Source organism: Sprattus sprattus (genome assembly GCF_963457725.1).
Source record: "Sprattus sprattus genome assembly, chromosome: 5".
Classification (NCBI taxonomy): Eukaryota; Metazoa; Chordata; class Actinopteri; order Clupeiformes; family Clupeidae; genus Sprattus; species Sprattus sprattus.
In genome coordinates this window covers 40,750,590-40,766,509 of record NC_137924.1, presented here as the reverse complement: position 1 = coordinate 40,766,509, position 15,920 = coordinate 40,750,590, and the positions used below count along the sequence as shown (strand labels likewise).

General features: G+C 43.1%; 1 protein-coding gene across 2 annotated transcripts in view; it reads left to right on the top strand.

Annotated features, from left to right (window-relative positions):
• The window catches only part of ttc39b (tetratricopeptide repeat domain 39B), a 28,146-nt gene that overhangs the window by 6,615 nt on the left and 5,611 nt on the right, over window positions 1–15,920 (top strand). Inside the window, exons 3-13 of one of the 2 annotated variants that reach the window (XM_080838284.1) lie at window positions 424–528; window positions 748–879; window positions 4,440–4,516; window positions 4,675–4,742; window positions 5,486–5,550; window positions 5,887–5,992; window positions 6,960–7,025; window positions 7,124–7,232; window positions 9,579–9,646; window positions 9,807–9,866; window positions 15,725–15,886. In XM_080838284.1, the coding sequence (XP_080694410.1) occupies window positions 424–528; window positions 748–879; window positions 4,440–4,516; window positions 4,675–4,742; window positions 5,486–5,550; window positions 5,887–5,992; window positions 6,960–7,025; window positions 7,124–7,232; window positions 9,579–9,646; window positions 9,807–9,866; window positions 15,725–15,886 (1,018 nt within the window). The remainder of the gene's footprint in view (window positions 1–423; window positions 529–747; window positions 880–4,439; window positions 4,517–4,674; window positions 4,743–5,485; window positions 5,551–5,886; window positions 5,993–6,959; window positions 7,026–7,123; window positions 7,233–9,578; window positions 9,647–9,806; window positions 9,867–15,724; window positions 15,887–15,920) is intronic. The other variant, XM_080838285.1, reaches the window with a different exon arrangement.

The window sequence follows — 15,920 nt, the reverse complement described above, 5'->3', positions numbered from 1 at the left end:
ATATTGACAAACATTCTTATTTCTATATACAAATCTGCATTGTATGGGTAAAAATGGCTCAAAACTTCATCTAACTTATTCAAAATCATCCTGAACCTTCAAGGCCGATGCTGATCTGGAGTCAGCCGTTTGGGATTCTCCTTTTGCATTTACTGATAGGGACTCATGATTCCCAAGAGCCATTATTCTTCAAATGTGAATCTAATACAATTTTTGCTTTGCTAAAGAATTAGAAAAATAAACTAAAATGATTCGCCTTAAATGTTATATACAAGTGTAGGTCAGATAGACACATACTGGAGGCCAAAGACACCAGGGAATGTGAAGCACAGGTTTTTAATGGTACATCTTGCGTGTGTGTGTGTGTGTGTGTGTGTGTGTGTGTGTGTGTGTGTGTGTGTGTGTTTGTGTGTGTGATTGTAGGGCTTGTAAAATGGACCTCCAGACCTCCATAGAGGAGTGCGGGATGGCCCTAAACCTGGTCCTCAACAACAAGTTTTCAGAAGCCTTGGACCTCCTCAGGCCCTGGTATGGTGGTGTGTGTGGTGTGTGTGTGTGTGTGTGTGTGTGTGTGTGTGTGTGTGTGTGATTGGTTTCTAAGTATTGGTGGAATGTTGACTGCTTTGTAATTTGACTCTGTCTCATATAGTGTGTACATTTATGTGCATTTAAGCTGGTATGTAACATTTGTGTGTGTGTGTGTGTGTGTGTGTGTGTGTGTGTGTGTGTGTGTGTGTGTGTGTTTAGGTCTAAAGACAGCATGTATCACGCACTGGGCTACAGCAGCATCCTGGTGATGCAGGCGGCCATGACATTTGAGCACAGAGACATCCAGGCTGCCATGACGACCATCAAGGATGCCCTGCAAACTTGCCAGAGGTACAGAGGACAAATACAAGCACACAGACCCAGAGGGAAAACACAACACCAGGCTCTTAACACAACACAACCCAGCACACAGGATCTCAACACGACACAATCCAACACACAGGAGGCCCTAATTGAATCTAATTCACGGTGCAACTGGCAATGAGCAAAGCAACAAACAAAGTCAGTCTGCTGTGCATGAACTAAAGATAATTTAATAACTGGGTAAAACCATTTTGCTAATATAATACCATGAGCAAGATCCTTAGCACAAACATGGGTGTGTCAGCGAAACAGTGGCGCGGGAAGGGGGGTGCTGAGGGCGCTGCTGCACCCCCTAGCTCCAGGCAGGGAAAAATAAATAAAGCTCTTACTCATTATTATGTATTAAATATATAATTAAGCGGTTTAATACATATTTATGCGTTGGGGAAGAAAATAAATGTTAAACAAATGGGTTTGCTAGTTTTTAGTTATCACAGGCATGCATGGAGATCTTGCTAAATGAGGTTCACGTGTGTGTGCTGAAGTTGGTACTGTAACGGATGAAGAAAAACGTAAATGAACTTGGATTATGCGACGAGATAGAAGATGGAGATGCTGCAGCACCTTCTTCTACTTTCCACTCACGCATTACTGTCGCAATGACTAGCAATAAGCCAAAAAAGAAATTAACATAGACCAAACTTTCGAATTCTTTATTGTGGATTCACAGGAGTTGTGAATGTTAATGACGTTTATAATTTATGCCGAGATCTGGAACATGCCACATAATCGATTGTGTTATACACCGCGTTCCACATTATTATGCAAATTGGATTTATGGGTCATAAACATTCATTTTTTTGTTTTTCAATTAAAGTCATGGGTGGTATTGTGTCTCAGGTCTAATTGAATGATTGTAATCAATCTCAGACACCTGAGATAATTAGTTTGCCAGGTGAGCCCAATCAAAGGAAAACTACTTAAGAAGGATGTTCCACATTATTAAGCAAGCTACATGTTTCAGGCAAAATGGGGAAGAAAAAGGATCTCTCTGCTGCTGAAAAGCGGCAAATAGTGTAATACCTTTGTCAAGGTATCACAACATTGGATATTTCCAAAAGAATTGCGCATGATCATCGGACGGGGAAGAAATTTGTCACTGATTCACAGCACAAGTGGGTTCGTTCAGACAAAGGCAAGATAAGGAATATTTCTGCCAAACAAATGCATAGGGTCAAGAGAGCAGCCACTAAAATGCCATTGAATAGCAGCAAACAGGTGTTTGAAGCTGCTGGTGCCTCTGGAGTGTCGCGAACTTCAGGATGTAGGATGCTCAAGAGGTTTGCAAGTGTCCTTAAACCTTATTCGGCCACTCCTAAACCCAGCTCACAAGCAAAAAAGGTTGCAGTGGGCTCAGGACTTCATAAAGACTAACTTTCAAACTGTTTTGTTTACGGATGAGTGCCGTGCAACCCTTGATGGTCCTGATGGATGGAGTAGTGGATGGTTGCTGAATGGCCACCATGTCCCAACAAGGGTAAGACGTCAACAAGGAGGTGGCGGAGTCATGTTTTGGGCCGGAATCATGGGGAGAGAGCTGGTAGGCCCCTTCAGGGTCCCCGACGGTGTGAAAATGACCTCGGCAAAGTATGTAGAGTTTCTGACTGACCACTTTCTTCCGTGGTACAAAAAGAAGAGCTGCGCCTCCATAGCAAAGTCATATTTATGCATGACAATGCACCATCTCATGCTGCAAAGAATACCTCTGGGTCATTGGCTATAGCAGCCAATGCCCCAGAGGTATTATTTGCATAAAAGAAGAGAAACTCATGGTGTGGCCCTCATCTTACCCTGACCTTAACCCTATTGAGAACCTTTGGAGCATCATCAAGCAAAAGATCTATGTGGGTGGAAGGCAGTTCACATCCAATCAGGTGCTCTGGGAGGCTATAATGGCATCCTGATAAGATATTAAAGCAGAAACAGTCAAAGAACTCATGAGTTCAATGGATGCCAGAATTGTGAAGTTGATATCAAAGAAGGGGTCCTATGTTAACATGTAACTTGACCTGTTAGGATGTGTTTTTTTTTTTTTTTTTTTTTTTTTTTTCAGTAAATATGGCCTCCTAATGCTGCAAATTCAACAAATGACAATTTTTAGTTCTTTACAACCTATAAAATATCCTGAAACTCTGAGACTTTGAACCTCTGCATAATAATTTGGAACACTGCATTTTGAGTTTTTTATTTTTGAAAAAATACTTATCATTAGGAGGTTTGTTCAATAAAATTTGAATTATACAATTGATGACTTGAAAATTATACTGACTGAATGTGCATTACTATTTAGGAAAATCTGAGCAAAGTGTAATTTGCATAATAATGTGGAACGCGGTGTATGTTTTGTTGTTGTTCATTTATTTTTTGGATCTGTTTACATGTTTAGATTCTCGTTAGCGATAGGCAATAATTGTTAGGCAATACCCAGCCAATTTCAACTTCGGCCTCTAGGCTAAATTTAGGCTATGTATGTGGATTTCATCGTAGATGATGGAGGACATTTGCATAAATTGAACTCCGGCAGTGAATGTGTACTGGCTACGGAAAAATGAAATAAAGTTTGCATTTATTAGAACTATTTTATACTTGGTTCTGGTGTATTTTAAATGTTTTTTAAATGTCAGTTAGTGGTCACAATCAGTGCTTTAGCCTCTAAATACTAATATCATATTGTTGTGACGTGACCAGAGACGGAGATCCCATTTCTTTGTAGGGGGGGACAATGTATGGTAACATTCCAAAGAGTGATTCCTGGGGGGGGGGATAAGTAAATAATTTACTGGAATAAATATTGCACACTTTACTGGAAAAAAGATTGCGCACTTTTGGAATAAAGAGACAGATTGCTGCATCAACCACAAAAGAAACTCCCTTTATCTTACGAACACAGATTGCTACATCATCCATAAAAGAAACTGAATTGGTCCTGGGGCTGGCTGCTGACGACTCATGGTGTAGGCTACTGGGCTGATTGACTGAAACAGGGAGCTGACAGTAGCCCTGCCCGTAAATAGCATGTGAAACAAAACACTTTGAGGAATAGGGGATCATGATTTTTCAACACTTAAAAAACACAAAAACGCTTGTGTTGGCGGGCTTTTATTTCATATTACTATATTATTCAAAATTATTTATTTGTGTTTACAATGATTGTTGGGGGAGGGGGGGACAACTTTATAGTAGGGGGGGGCACGTCCCCCCTGTCCCCCCCGGGATCTCCGCCTATGGATGTCACATTTTTCAGTAGAGCCTGCAGCACCGCCGGCATGAAAGAGGTTCCAGCGCGCCTGCAGCGAAATGTTTCCACACAGCACAGGATAGCTTGAGCTCCTGTGCAATGGACTTTAGGGCCCAGGATCTTAACACAAACGAACACTCCAGAGAAACTACCAAGGATACCAGGATCAGTACCATAATGCAAACTTACTCAGGACCAGAACACAGTCACTGCATGAGTCACCCGTGTGTTTGAATGCTGTGTATATGTGTGTGTGTGAATGCTGTACTATCCTGTCTGATGTTTTCAGGTTCAGGAAGAGAATTTCAGTAGTGGGCTCAATTTCCAGCCTGATGACCAAACAAGCCTCAGACAACTTGAAGGAGGGTAAGTGTGTGTGTCTTTTTGTGTCTGTGTGTGTGTGTGTGTGTGTGTGTGTGTGTGTCTGTGTGTCTGTGTGTCTGTGTCTGTGTCTGTGTGTGTGTGTTTGTAGAGTCTCTTTATGGTTTGTAAGTCTATGTTTAAAGGTTTGTCTCTCTGTACAGAGGAGATGCATGCAGAGATCTGTTATGCTGAGTGCCTGCTACAAAAAGCCACACTAACCTTTGTACAGGTGAGTATGCATGTACATACATTAATTATTATATTTAAATCCATGAAGGAGGGAGAGAGAGACACCCATTGACGCTTTATCTAGCAGAGTTGCTGTGCATGTTACTAACTACCAGGCAGGAAAAACGTAATTCCCATGTATAGGACACACCCTAGTATTAACCACAGGGCTGCAGAAATTCTGCTAAATCAATGTATAAACGTGATTTATAGTGGGGAATATTGGTATTCTCTAAAAAAACTGTTGAAATATTGAAAAAAAAACTTGTATTTCAGTCAATATCCATCAGTTTAAGATCAGCCATACAGTAGGTGTCATGGGATTTTGACTTTGCGTCCACTAACCACCATGTTCAACTGACGACAACAAGTGGTTTTCTGAAGCTAGCAATGGAGAAGTGAGAGTGCATGATGAGAAGTAGAGTGCATGAAGTAGAGTCTTAATATGTCAAGACACAGGAATGCAGAATCATTGTAATTTAGGCTCATTCCCTTCAATTGAAGGATATTTTTCTATATATTTATATTAAATGGTTTCTATTTGAAATGCAGGTGTTAGCACAGACACACAATGTCCCTCAGGGGGTGGTAGGTGGGTTCAGACAATTCATAAAATGTTTTTATGTTGAGTTCAGGTTCTAGTTTAGTAAACGTCCGGTCTTCTGTCCGAATACCGATACAGAGACAGACCGTTTTGTTGGATACAGATAATGACAACTATGAACACCTCTTCTATCTCCACAGGATGAAAATATGATCAGTTTCATCAAGGGAGGAATCAAGATCCGCACAAGTTACCAAATTTACAAGTAAGACACAGGACACTTCAGATGCAACCCCCCCCCCCCCCCCCTACACACACACACAAAGGACATAGCAGGCCCCCCCCCCCCACACAGGACATATCACATCCACAAGTAAGCCCCCCCCCCCCCCCCCCACACACACACACCCCCCCCCCCCCCCCCCCCCAAAGGACATATCAGAGGCACAAGTAAGCCCCCCAACCCCACAGGACATGTCAGATGCAAAAACAGATCAGATAAGCCATTACATCATAAGAAGAAGCAACCTCATAAGTTAATTGAAAAGTGCTGGGAAGTGCTGATGTCATTTCCTCTGGTGATGTCATTTCCTGTCCGCAGGGAATGCCAAAACCTCTTGAGTGTGGCTCAGGAGGGCGGTGTGCAAACAGAGGCCTTAAGACAGTTTGAAGGCGGAGTCAGGCTGGGTATTGGCTCCTTCAACCTGGTGAGCCTCACAATAGACACATATACTCACATAACCATGCATGCGTTTACATACACAAACAGAAACACACACACTCATACCTGTGAATGCGCACACACATACACACACACACACACACACACACACACACACACACACACACACACACACACACACATCTGTGCATGCGCACACACACACACACAAAAACACACACCCAACCATATGAGCCTCACAACTGACACACACACACTTGCGCACACTCACATACCCACGCATACATGTACACACACACAAAACCAAACATGTGTGTGCACACATACAGAGTTGGAGACCAACAGAACCGGAACCATGACAAGTCATGTTTTCAACGCGCAGGTTTTGCCTAAGTCCATAATTAACTGTATAGTTATGCCAAAAAAAAACGTAAATACTGTAAGCACTATGGAACATGCTGACAAAAATTCATCTAGAGTTAAAATAAACATAAGTAAAAAGTAAAACGATTCACCTTAAACCTTAAAATTGTACCCTACTTGCTTGAGGAAGAGTATGTTTACTAATGTGGGACTTCTTAGTTCATGAATGTGACTTACTGTGGTTTCATGTGGGGTGAGACCACTGGTGCCCACTATTGCCACCTAGTGTTGTACAATTTTTATTTTAGGTGGTTGTACAATTGACTGCGGTGATAAGAACGGTTTTAAAGAAACTCAGTGCCCAGGGAGTATAAAAATATCATTGTAGGCTAAGCTAACCACAGTAAAGCAGTAGCCTTGCCAGCAATCTGGTAACATGATAACCTTCCAAGTGGAAGTAAGTGGAATTACAGATTAGAATTCCAGTGTATAATTAAACATGGTATCAAAGTAACATTATGACTGTCTGTGTGTCTCTCTCTCTCTCTCTCTCTCTCTCTCTCTCTCTCTCTCTCTCTCTTACTCTCTCTCTCTCTCTTGCTCCCTCCCTCGTTTTCTCTGTGTCTCAGATGCTGTCGCTTTTACCAGCAAGAGTACTGAGGCTATTGGAGGTCATTGGGTTTTCAGGGCACAGGGTGAGTCTTTGTGTGTGTTTGAGTGTGTTGTTTTGGCGTATGCGTGTGTGTGTGTGTGTGTGTGTTTGTGTGTAACGTGTCGTTGTGTGTGTCTACAGGAGTTTGGTCTCTCTCAACTGAGGGAGGGGGCAGGCAGCCACAGCCTGAGGTCTATACTGAGCGTGCTCACACTGCTCTTCTACCACACCTACGTGTGCCTCATACTGGGTAAAAAAACACCCACTAAACTACATCACATACCAACATGCTCCCCACTAAACTACTACACATGCTAAGATACTAACCACTACACTGTGACACATACTACCCACTACACTGTGACACATACTTACATACTACCCACTACACTGTGACACATACTAACGCCCAGTTAAGTACTGCACATATCAACACCACCCTCTAAATTTCCACACACACTACATCATCTCCCACTTAACTAATAAAACACCATCTAATGGACTACCAGACAAAGGCACCACCAACTACCGGCCAGGATCCTATCTCACCTCTAAGCCAAGAAAAGGGCTGACTATTCTTCCAACTGCTACTCTACTCAAAATCGCCACACTTGAATATGGGGCTTTTATTATTTCAATATATATTTCTCTAAATTTTATCAGAGGTTGCTAGCCTTTCTTGATTCTCCATTTCTCATGCCATCTCTCTCTCTCTCTCTCTCTCACTCACTCACTCACTCACTCACTCACTCACTCACTCACTCACTCACTCACTCACTCACTCACTCACACACACACACACACACACACACACACACACACACACACACACACACACACACACACACACACACACACACACACACACACACACACACACACTTACTTGCCTTGCAGTGGGCACAGCACCACATGATACATGCTTCACAGTGGGAGAACACACACACATGCCTCTCATTCAGGTTAGACATCCACGCCCAAGCCAGACTTAAAAGTGTCCTAAAACCGGTACCTATCCTACACATTATAGCCAAGCCCTTTTAGCCCTCAGGGGATTTGGCTGACATTCTTGTGTGGGTGACATTACATTTTTAAGTTGGCGTCATGATTAACTGGTACTGAAAAATGCAGACAGCAGTCTTCATCTATTAATAAAGACACAGAAATAGGCTTTGGCAGAAGTAGGCTCCTGTGTCCTCAGACACACAATTCACAGTGGTTACCCCGGCCTACTTACTGAAGTGTCCCTGTTGATATTAGAGATGCGCGGTTGGCGGTTGCACCAGCGGACTCCGCGGTTAAACCGCGGATCGGGCGGGTGACGTGACAAAAAATAATATTTTTATTAAATTCGGGCGGGTGGCGGTTTACCCAACGAAATTCAAAATATCTACACGTTGTTAAATGTCGTTACCTACATCCAAGCACATTTTTAAATAATCAAATTTTCATCAGGCAGTAAATTGGCCTAGTTCCGTGTATGCATACAAAGCAAACAAAGGAAGCAAAAAAGTTCAAATTAAGTGATGACCCCTATCATGTCGCGTCTCTTTGCAACGCCGCAAACCTGCAAGCTATGAGTCAGCTGTCAGTATTGGAAGAAGCCTTAACGTGTCGTAGATGAAACTGCCTGGGTTATTTTGTTTCGTTAGGCTATTAGTTATATTTTAAAACAGCCAGTCATTGTAGCCTATACCACTCGTGGAATAAGGAATTTCAAAGAGCTGATGGAGTGATTTGACTCAGAAGTGACATTGGGCATTGGCAGCGCGAGATGTTCAGAACAACTTAAACTTCTAGCTCAGTAACTTCTAGCTCAGTAACATGAAAGAAGGTAAGAAAAATTGTCGGAAAACTTTGATTTGCAAGGCAAGCAGGCAAGTGTTGGGGTTGTTACAGTATAAAGCCTACAATGCGGTGAAATTTCGGAATTAGGCTAACAGACTCTGCGTTTCCTTCTAAACTAAAAACAAGGCTATATTAGCATATTAAAATGGTGTACCAAATTGCGTTTTATTACAATGATAAAAAAAAGTGTAGGCCTACTAGCCTATGGTAAGGTCAGGTTTGCCGATGTGCTTGGCTATTTTAAAGTTTCTCCCTGTGCATCGATCGGAGACAGACGTCACTTCACTGATAATATTCTGGGGATAGGCTACAACATAGCCAAAAGGCTTTCATACTAGGGGCTTTATCCTTTAAATATCTTTGAGGCATTGGATCAGTCTCATTTCAAGAACTTTCTAGCCTCGCTTCAGCAGCGGCCTATACCTAAAAACAACAGGCGGGTGGCGGGCGGGTGCGGTTTTGAAAATTGGTCAAAAAAATTGGTGCGGATGGATAGCGGACGGATCATGCGTTTTGTGATGCGGTTGCGGATGAAATAATAGCCCATCCGCGCATCTCTAGTTGATATTGATGGCAGGATTGTCCGCATTGTCCGCAAGGATAAATGATCACACTCACAATTCAAACCAAACTTTAATAAGAATACTTCCAGATGAGTTGATCAGTATTAGTTAATTATGCTTTTCTTATGTGTGTGTGTGTGTGTGTGTGTGGGTCTGTATTTGGGTGGTGCATCTGTGTTTTTCAGGTACTGGTGAGGGTAACTTGATCGAGGCAGAGGCCCTGTTGGAGCCTTACCAGGAAAAATTCCCTAAGGTGTTAGCACAGACACACACACATTTATAAGACTTTATTCACTGTACTTTATTTATCCCCTATTTGCCTTCATGTTGAGTGTAGAGTGACCTTTAGTGACCTGCAGAATGTAACCCCCTATCCTGTCTAATGTGCCTCTGGAACTGTGTTTGTGTTGTAGGGTTCAATCATACTGTTCTACACAGCCAGGATTGCCACCTTGAGGGGCAACTTTGAGAAGGTGCGTGTCCTCCATTCACCCCTCACACACTCTCTGACACAGACTGCTCCGTGAAATGTATGCAAATATTGTCCCCAGGAAGCTTGGCTTCGAAACATGTCAGAGGCTTAATCAATCTAGTTTAATCACAGTCATTCAGTCATCTTTTTGTCACAAGTATCACAATAAAGCCTCAGTGGTTACAGGATCCTGGCGCCACTGATCATGTGATTACCCAGCAGTGCAGTGCTAATGACAGACTAGATCCAATTGGAGAAACATTTATTCTGCAAGAGGCCACTCGAGTAGCCAAAAAACAGTCCAAGGTCAAAGCCCAGAAAAGTCAATCCGAAAACTAAAACAGAAGTAACAGAGAGAATAAACAGGATGGAACACGGGAGGAAGCACAGAACTGAATTACAGGAGTAGTATTAGATTAGAGTTAGCAAGGAAGCATGTGACAAGATCAGCTAATATCTAACAAACTATTTCAATAGAGTTCAGAAACAGAGCAGGTGAAACTAGTATTCATGGTTATTGAGCAAGCTGAGAGAGAGTTGGGAGGAGCGGAGTGGATTATGGAACTGAAGTCCATGTCACAACTTGACAACCACGCCCACTTTCCTGGATGGGAGCAGGTCTGGGTCGCTGGTCCGCTTCAGACTTCCGGGCACGGGCCCATCTCTGGGCCCAAGAATTGGTGTCAGGGACATCAATTTCCATCAGAATTTCGGAGTGATTAGGCAACTGACGGAGAAATGCCAGGATGCCCAGAACAGATCACTGTATGAACATTGCATCATCTGAGGCCGAATAATGTTGATGCTAAACAGCATCCATTACCTCTAGGAAGCAGGCAGAATTGTGTCAGGCTCTGTGGGCTTGGAGTCATTGGTATAAAGCCTAGACAGTACGTCAGCTTTGGTGTTCTTAGATCCTGGGTGGTAGGTGACAGAAAAATGTAAACAAAACTTAGCTGAGCGGATGTATTCAAGATGGATACCTAGAGCCCTCCAGCCAGTGACGCCATTCTTCCAAGGCCAACTTGATTCCCTGTTCCCAACATCATCATTTTGTTCTGTGAAAGACGGCTTATAAGAATAATAAGCACTGGGATACATTTTAATAGGGGAGGTGTGCCTTTGACAGAGTACAGCTCCCACGCCAGTCTCAGAGGCCTCAACCTGGACAACCAAGGACAAAGAAGGATCAATATAACCCTTTGCTGCAGTCCTAGATGGCACGTGCTGGAGACAGAAGCAGTGCAAATCAGTCCTGCACCTGCGGATTCCTATTGCGGGTCTCCTTAATTAAAGTCAGGCGAGTTTGGGATAATCAGGAGAAATGTCTCCTCGATCCTGATTAGCCACGGAGCTCTCCTGACTCTTATTAAGGAGTCGAGTCAGGCGTAGATGAGTTGAGTCAGGCATAGAGAGTGTACAGATAAAGAGAGGAGTCTCACAGGGGCAGTGCACCAGTAGGGGGCGGCGTTGGGAGACAGTCAGCTCGTACTGCTGGGTATCTGACTCATCTGCGACACTGTGCGTGGAGAGTGTGCTGATATTATGCAATCTAATAGTGATAGCTTTGCTGGAGGGCATTGCTTCAGAACAGCCCAGCACACGCAGTCTGAAGCCCGGGGAGGGAGTTTGACACTAAGGGAAAGGTCCTGATATCACAGTTGGGGGCAGGGATGTTAGAGGAGACGATACACACTCTACTAGTGATAGCTGTGCTAGAGGGCAGCTCTTCAAGAACAGGCCAGCCCACGCACTCAAGCTAGGGGTGGGGGGGGGGGGGGGATGTGGAGGTTGTCACAAATTGGAGCGGGGAGGGAGGCCCATGCTGGGGGAAGAGGAGGGGCAAGAGCGTGTGATGCTTTGGACAGCACCTGGATAAGCAGGAGACCACTGACCCAGGATCAGTTCTGGAGTAAACCCATGTCACGGTTGGTCGCCCTTGAGAAGTACACGTGAAGCACTGATCTCCAAACAGCTGAACTGGTGAATCCCACAGGCAAATCCCAGTGATTTCTACTGAGGGAATGCACATGGCTGTGCAAAACGCACGGGGCTCACTTTGCCTTTCAAAACAGCCAAAGCTGCAAAAAACACAAATTCAGCTCTCTTTCTCATCACAAACACATGTGGTCAAACACATGTGGTCAGAACCCTGACGAGGACTTGCCTGGTGGACACATCTAGCCGTGCCTAATGGACTTGGGAGACAGCCTGAAGACATTTGTTTGCCTGTGCAAATGAAGGGGGAGAGCTTCTGTTCCTTTAGGATGTCATTGGACGGGTCCTGATGTGGACATGCGGGGGGGGGGGGGGGGAGGTCATGGTCAGCAGAGTTAGATCAGAGCGCGGCTGCATGCAAATCACATGACTCGGGGGGGGGGGGGGGGGGGGAGCACGAGGGAGAGAGTGAGACAGGAAGTGGGGGAGAAAACAAGGGGAAGAAAGGGTTGAAGAGAGCCTGAGGAATAAAAGGGAAGTGCATTTACACGTATGGCACATTTGTGTGTGTGTTTGTGGGATTTTGTGGGCGGGAGGGTTGGTGTAGCTGTGTGTGTGCGTGCATGCGTGTATCATGTGATTGTGGGAGGGGGTGGGGCCGTGAATGTGGGCGTATTCATGTCTATTTGTGTGTGTTTATACAATATCTTGCATAAGTATTCACCCCCTTGGATGTTTTACCTTTTTATGGCTTTTATAAAACAGTCATGGTCAATATAAGTTGGCTTTTTGGACAAAAGAAATCACAAAAAAGCCCTCTTTAATGTCAACGTGAAAACAGATTTCTACACAGTTATGTAAATAAAAAAGTATTCACCCCCTTTAAATAGACTGACCTAATTCAACAGAGGTCCAGCCAATTGGTGCTAGAAATCTCACAATTAGTGAAATGGGGATCAGTGTGCAGTGAATGTGTCTCAAGTGATTGTAGTGTAACGACACCTGTGTCTGGAAGGTCCATTCACTGGTCAGTATTCAGTAATCAGTATTCCTGGCTACTGTTACACCATGAAGACCAGAGATCACCCTAAGAAACTCAAAGAAAAGGTTATTGAAAAGTATAAGTCAGGGGAAGGATACAAAAAAATGTCCAAGGCACTTACCATCCCCTGAAATTCTGTTCAATCCATCATCAAGAAATGGAAGGAATATGGCACATGTGTAAATCTGCCTAGATCAGGCCGTCCTTACAAACTTAGTGACCATGCAAGAAGGAGACTAGTAAGAGAGGCCACCAAGACACCTATGACTACTCTGAAGAAGTTCAAGCTTCAGCAGCTGGTATGGGAGAGACTCTGCATACCACCACTTACTAGTCTCCTTCTTGCACGGTCACTCAGTTTGTGAGGACGGCCTGATCTATATAACTAACTTCTAGCACCAATTGGCTGGACCTCTGTTGAATTAGGTCAGTCTATATAAAGGGGGTGAATACTTATGCAATCACTTATTTTCATTACATATTTTTATTTAATTTACATTACTGTGTAGAAATCTGTTTTCACGTTGACATTAAAGAGGGCTTTTTTGTGATTTTCTTTTGTCCAAAAAGCCAACTTATATTGACCATGACTGATTTATAAAAGCAATAAAAGGGTAAAACATCCAAGGGGGTGAATACTTATGCAAGGCACTGTACACTGTACACTGTACGTTATATATGTGTGGCATGTGATTATGAGAGAAAGGGTAAGTTTTTGTGTGTATTACCATGTGTGTGTGTGTGTGTGTGTGCATTTGGCATCTATCATTTATTTGCATCAAAGTCAAAGTCAAAGTGTGTTTATTATTGCATGTACCAAATTGCTTCAGCACAGCAAAATTCTTACGACTTGGCAAGCATCATCATCTACGCAGTAGACGTCATACATATAACATATACCAAAAAAACGGCGTTAACGCGAACCCATTTTAATGGCGTACATTTTTTTATCGCGCGATTAACGCATTTTTTTAGATTAACGTTCTTTTTGCCCTCCCAAACTATGTAGTAGGCTAACGTCACGTTTGAGTAAATGATGAGCGCGATACGGCGAAATGGATGATAAAAAGCTTCTGAATAGAAAGTTTACCTTTAAAAGTTGTGTTGTGCAAAAGAAGCAAGCTTCACTGTTGTCTGAAAATGTCAACAGGCAGCCAGCTGGCAGCAAAAAATATTAAGCCATGGTTTAACTGCACTAAAGGCACTATAGGCTACCGCAATGTTGGCAATGTTGTTTTTCAATAAAATAAAACATTGCTTAAAGCAAGCCAATCCACTTTTCCATGTTGATAAGAGCATTAAAATAAAATAAAAATGATGGAAAAAAATAATTGAAGGGGCATTTAGAAAAGATAACAATTTGCGATCGTGATTCATTTTGATTAATTTAATCGCGATTAATTTTGAGTTAACTATGACAAAAATGCGATTAATCGCGATTAAATATTTTAATCGTTTGACAGCACTAAAAAAAACATAAAACTCTATAACACTGACAATTAAACATATAACATGTAACATTAACATACAACAGTTTAGAGAACAACATATAGCTCTGTAACACTATAACACTATGACACTATAACAATATAACATATAACATATAAAATATGACATTAACATTCAACAATTTAGATTAGAAGGGCTAGCAGCAGTTTAAAGTGTGAAGTGATGAAAGTTAAAAAATAAGTTAAAATGTGAAGAAGATCTGTTTCTTTGATCCAAGGTCAGGTTTGCAGATAATCAGGAAAACTCGGGAAAGTGTCCAACATAAGAAATATGTTTATTCCAGCGTCACAGGACAATCCGATCGCATGTTGCACGAACGGTTCTTTCAACATACTAACATGAGTTCACATCTTTTATACAGTATAAGTTACAGGTAGTGGGTGTGTCTAGAGGTAGGTACTAGTTGAGTGGATGATTGCTAATTAGGACTTTGACCTTGATTTAATCACACTGAATGAATACCTTGATTAAATCCCATTGATTCCAAAAAGGTTAGGAGGCCAGCTTGATCACATTAAATAGACTGATATCTAACAAATGTTTATAAAATTGTGCAAATACTGTATATCTCTAGGAAGTGAATAGTATGAGTGGGGGAGCAGTGAGTAAGTGAGGGTGGCGACTGTTCAGTGGGTCAGTGCTGCTCAGAAGCCTTACAGCCTGGGGGGAAAAGCTGTTTGTGAGTCTGGTAGTCCGTGTTCGGATGCTCCGGTAGCGTCTACCAGACGGCAGCAATGAAAATAGTCCATAGCCTGGGTGGCTGTTGTCCTTTAAAATCTTTTGTGCTTTCCTCAGGCATCTAGTGTTATAGATGCCTTGCACGGAGGGGAGATGGCTGCCGGTGATACGCTCCGCTGTCTTCACCACCCTCTGCAGGGCCTTGCAGTCGGCAGCGGAGCAGCTACCATACCAGGCAGTAATGCAGCCTGAGAGGATGCTCTCAATGGTGCATCTGTAAAAGTTTGTCAGTGTTTTAGAAGACATACCAAACTTCTTGAGTCTCCTGAAGAAGTATAGCCGCTTCTGTGTAGTTTTGACTGCTGAGCCTGACTGCATGGACCAGGTTAGGTCATCCTTGATATGCACACCGAGGAATTTGAAGTTGGAGACTCTCTCCACTTCAGCTCCCTCGATGTGTATGGGGTCCTGACCCCCCCTCTGCAGCTTCCTGAAATCCACGATCATCTCCTTGGTTTTGCAGACTTTGAGAGACAGGTTGTTGACTTGGCACCATTCTGCCAAGCCCCTTACCTCATCTCTATAGGCGGTCTCATCGTTGTTAGAGATGATACCCATCATGTGTTAGAGGAGGATGAATGTATGTGTAGTCATGTGTGTGTGTCTGTTTGTGTGTATGTGTGTGTGTGTAGGCTCAGCAGACGTTCCAGGAGTGTATCGGTGCACAGCAGCAGTGGAGACAGATCCACCACCTGTGCTACTGGGAGCTGATGTGGTGCCACTCATACCAGCAACAATGGGGCCAAGCACTCAAATACGCAGACCTGCTCTACAAGGAAAGCCGTTGGTCCAAGGTAATATCACACGGACAAACACAGTTTCTCTCTG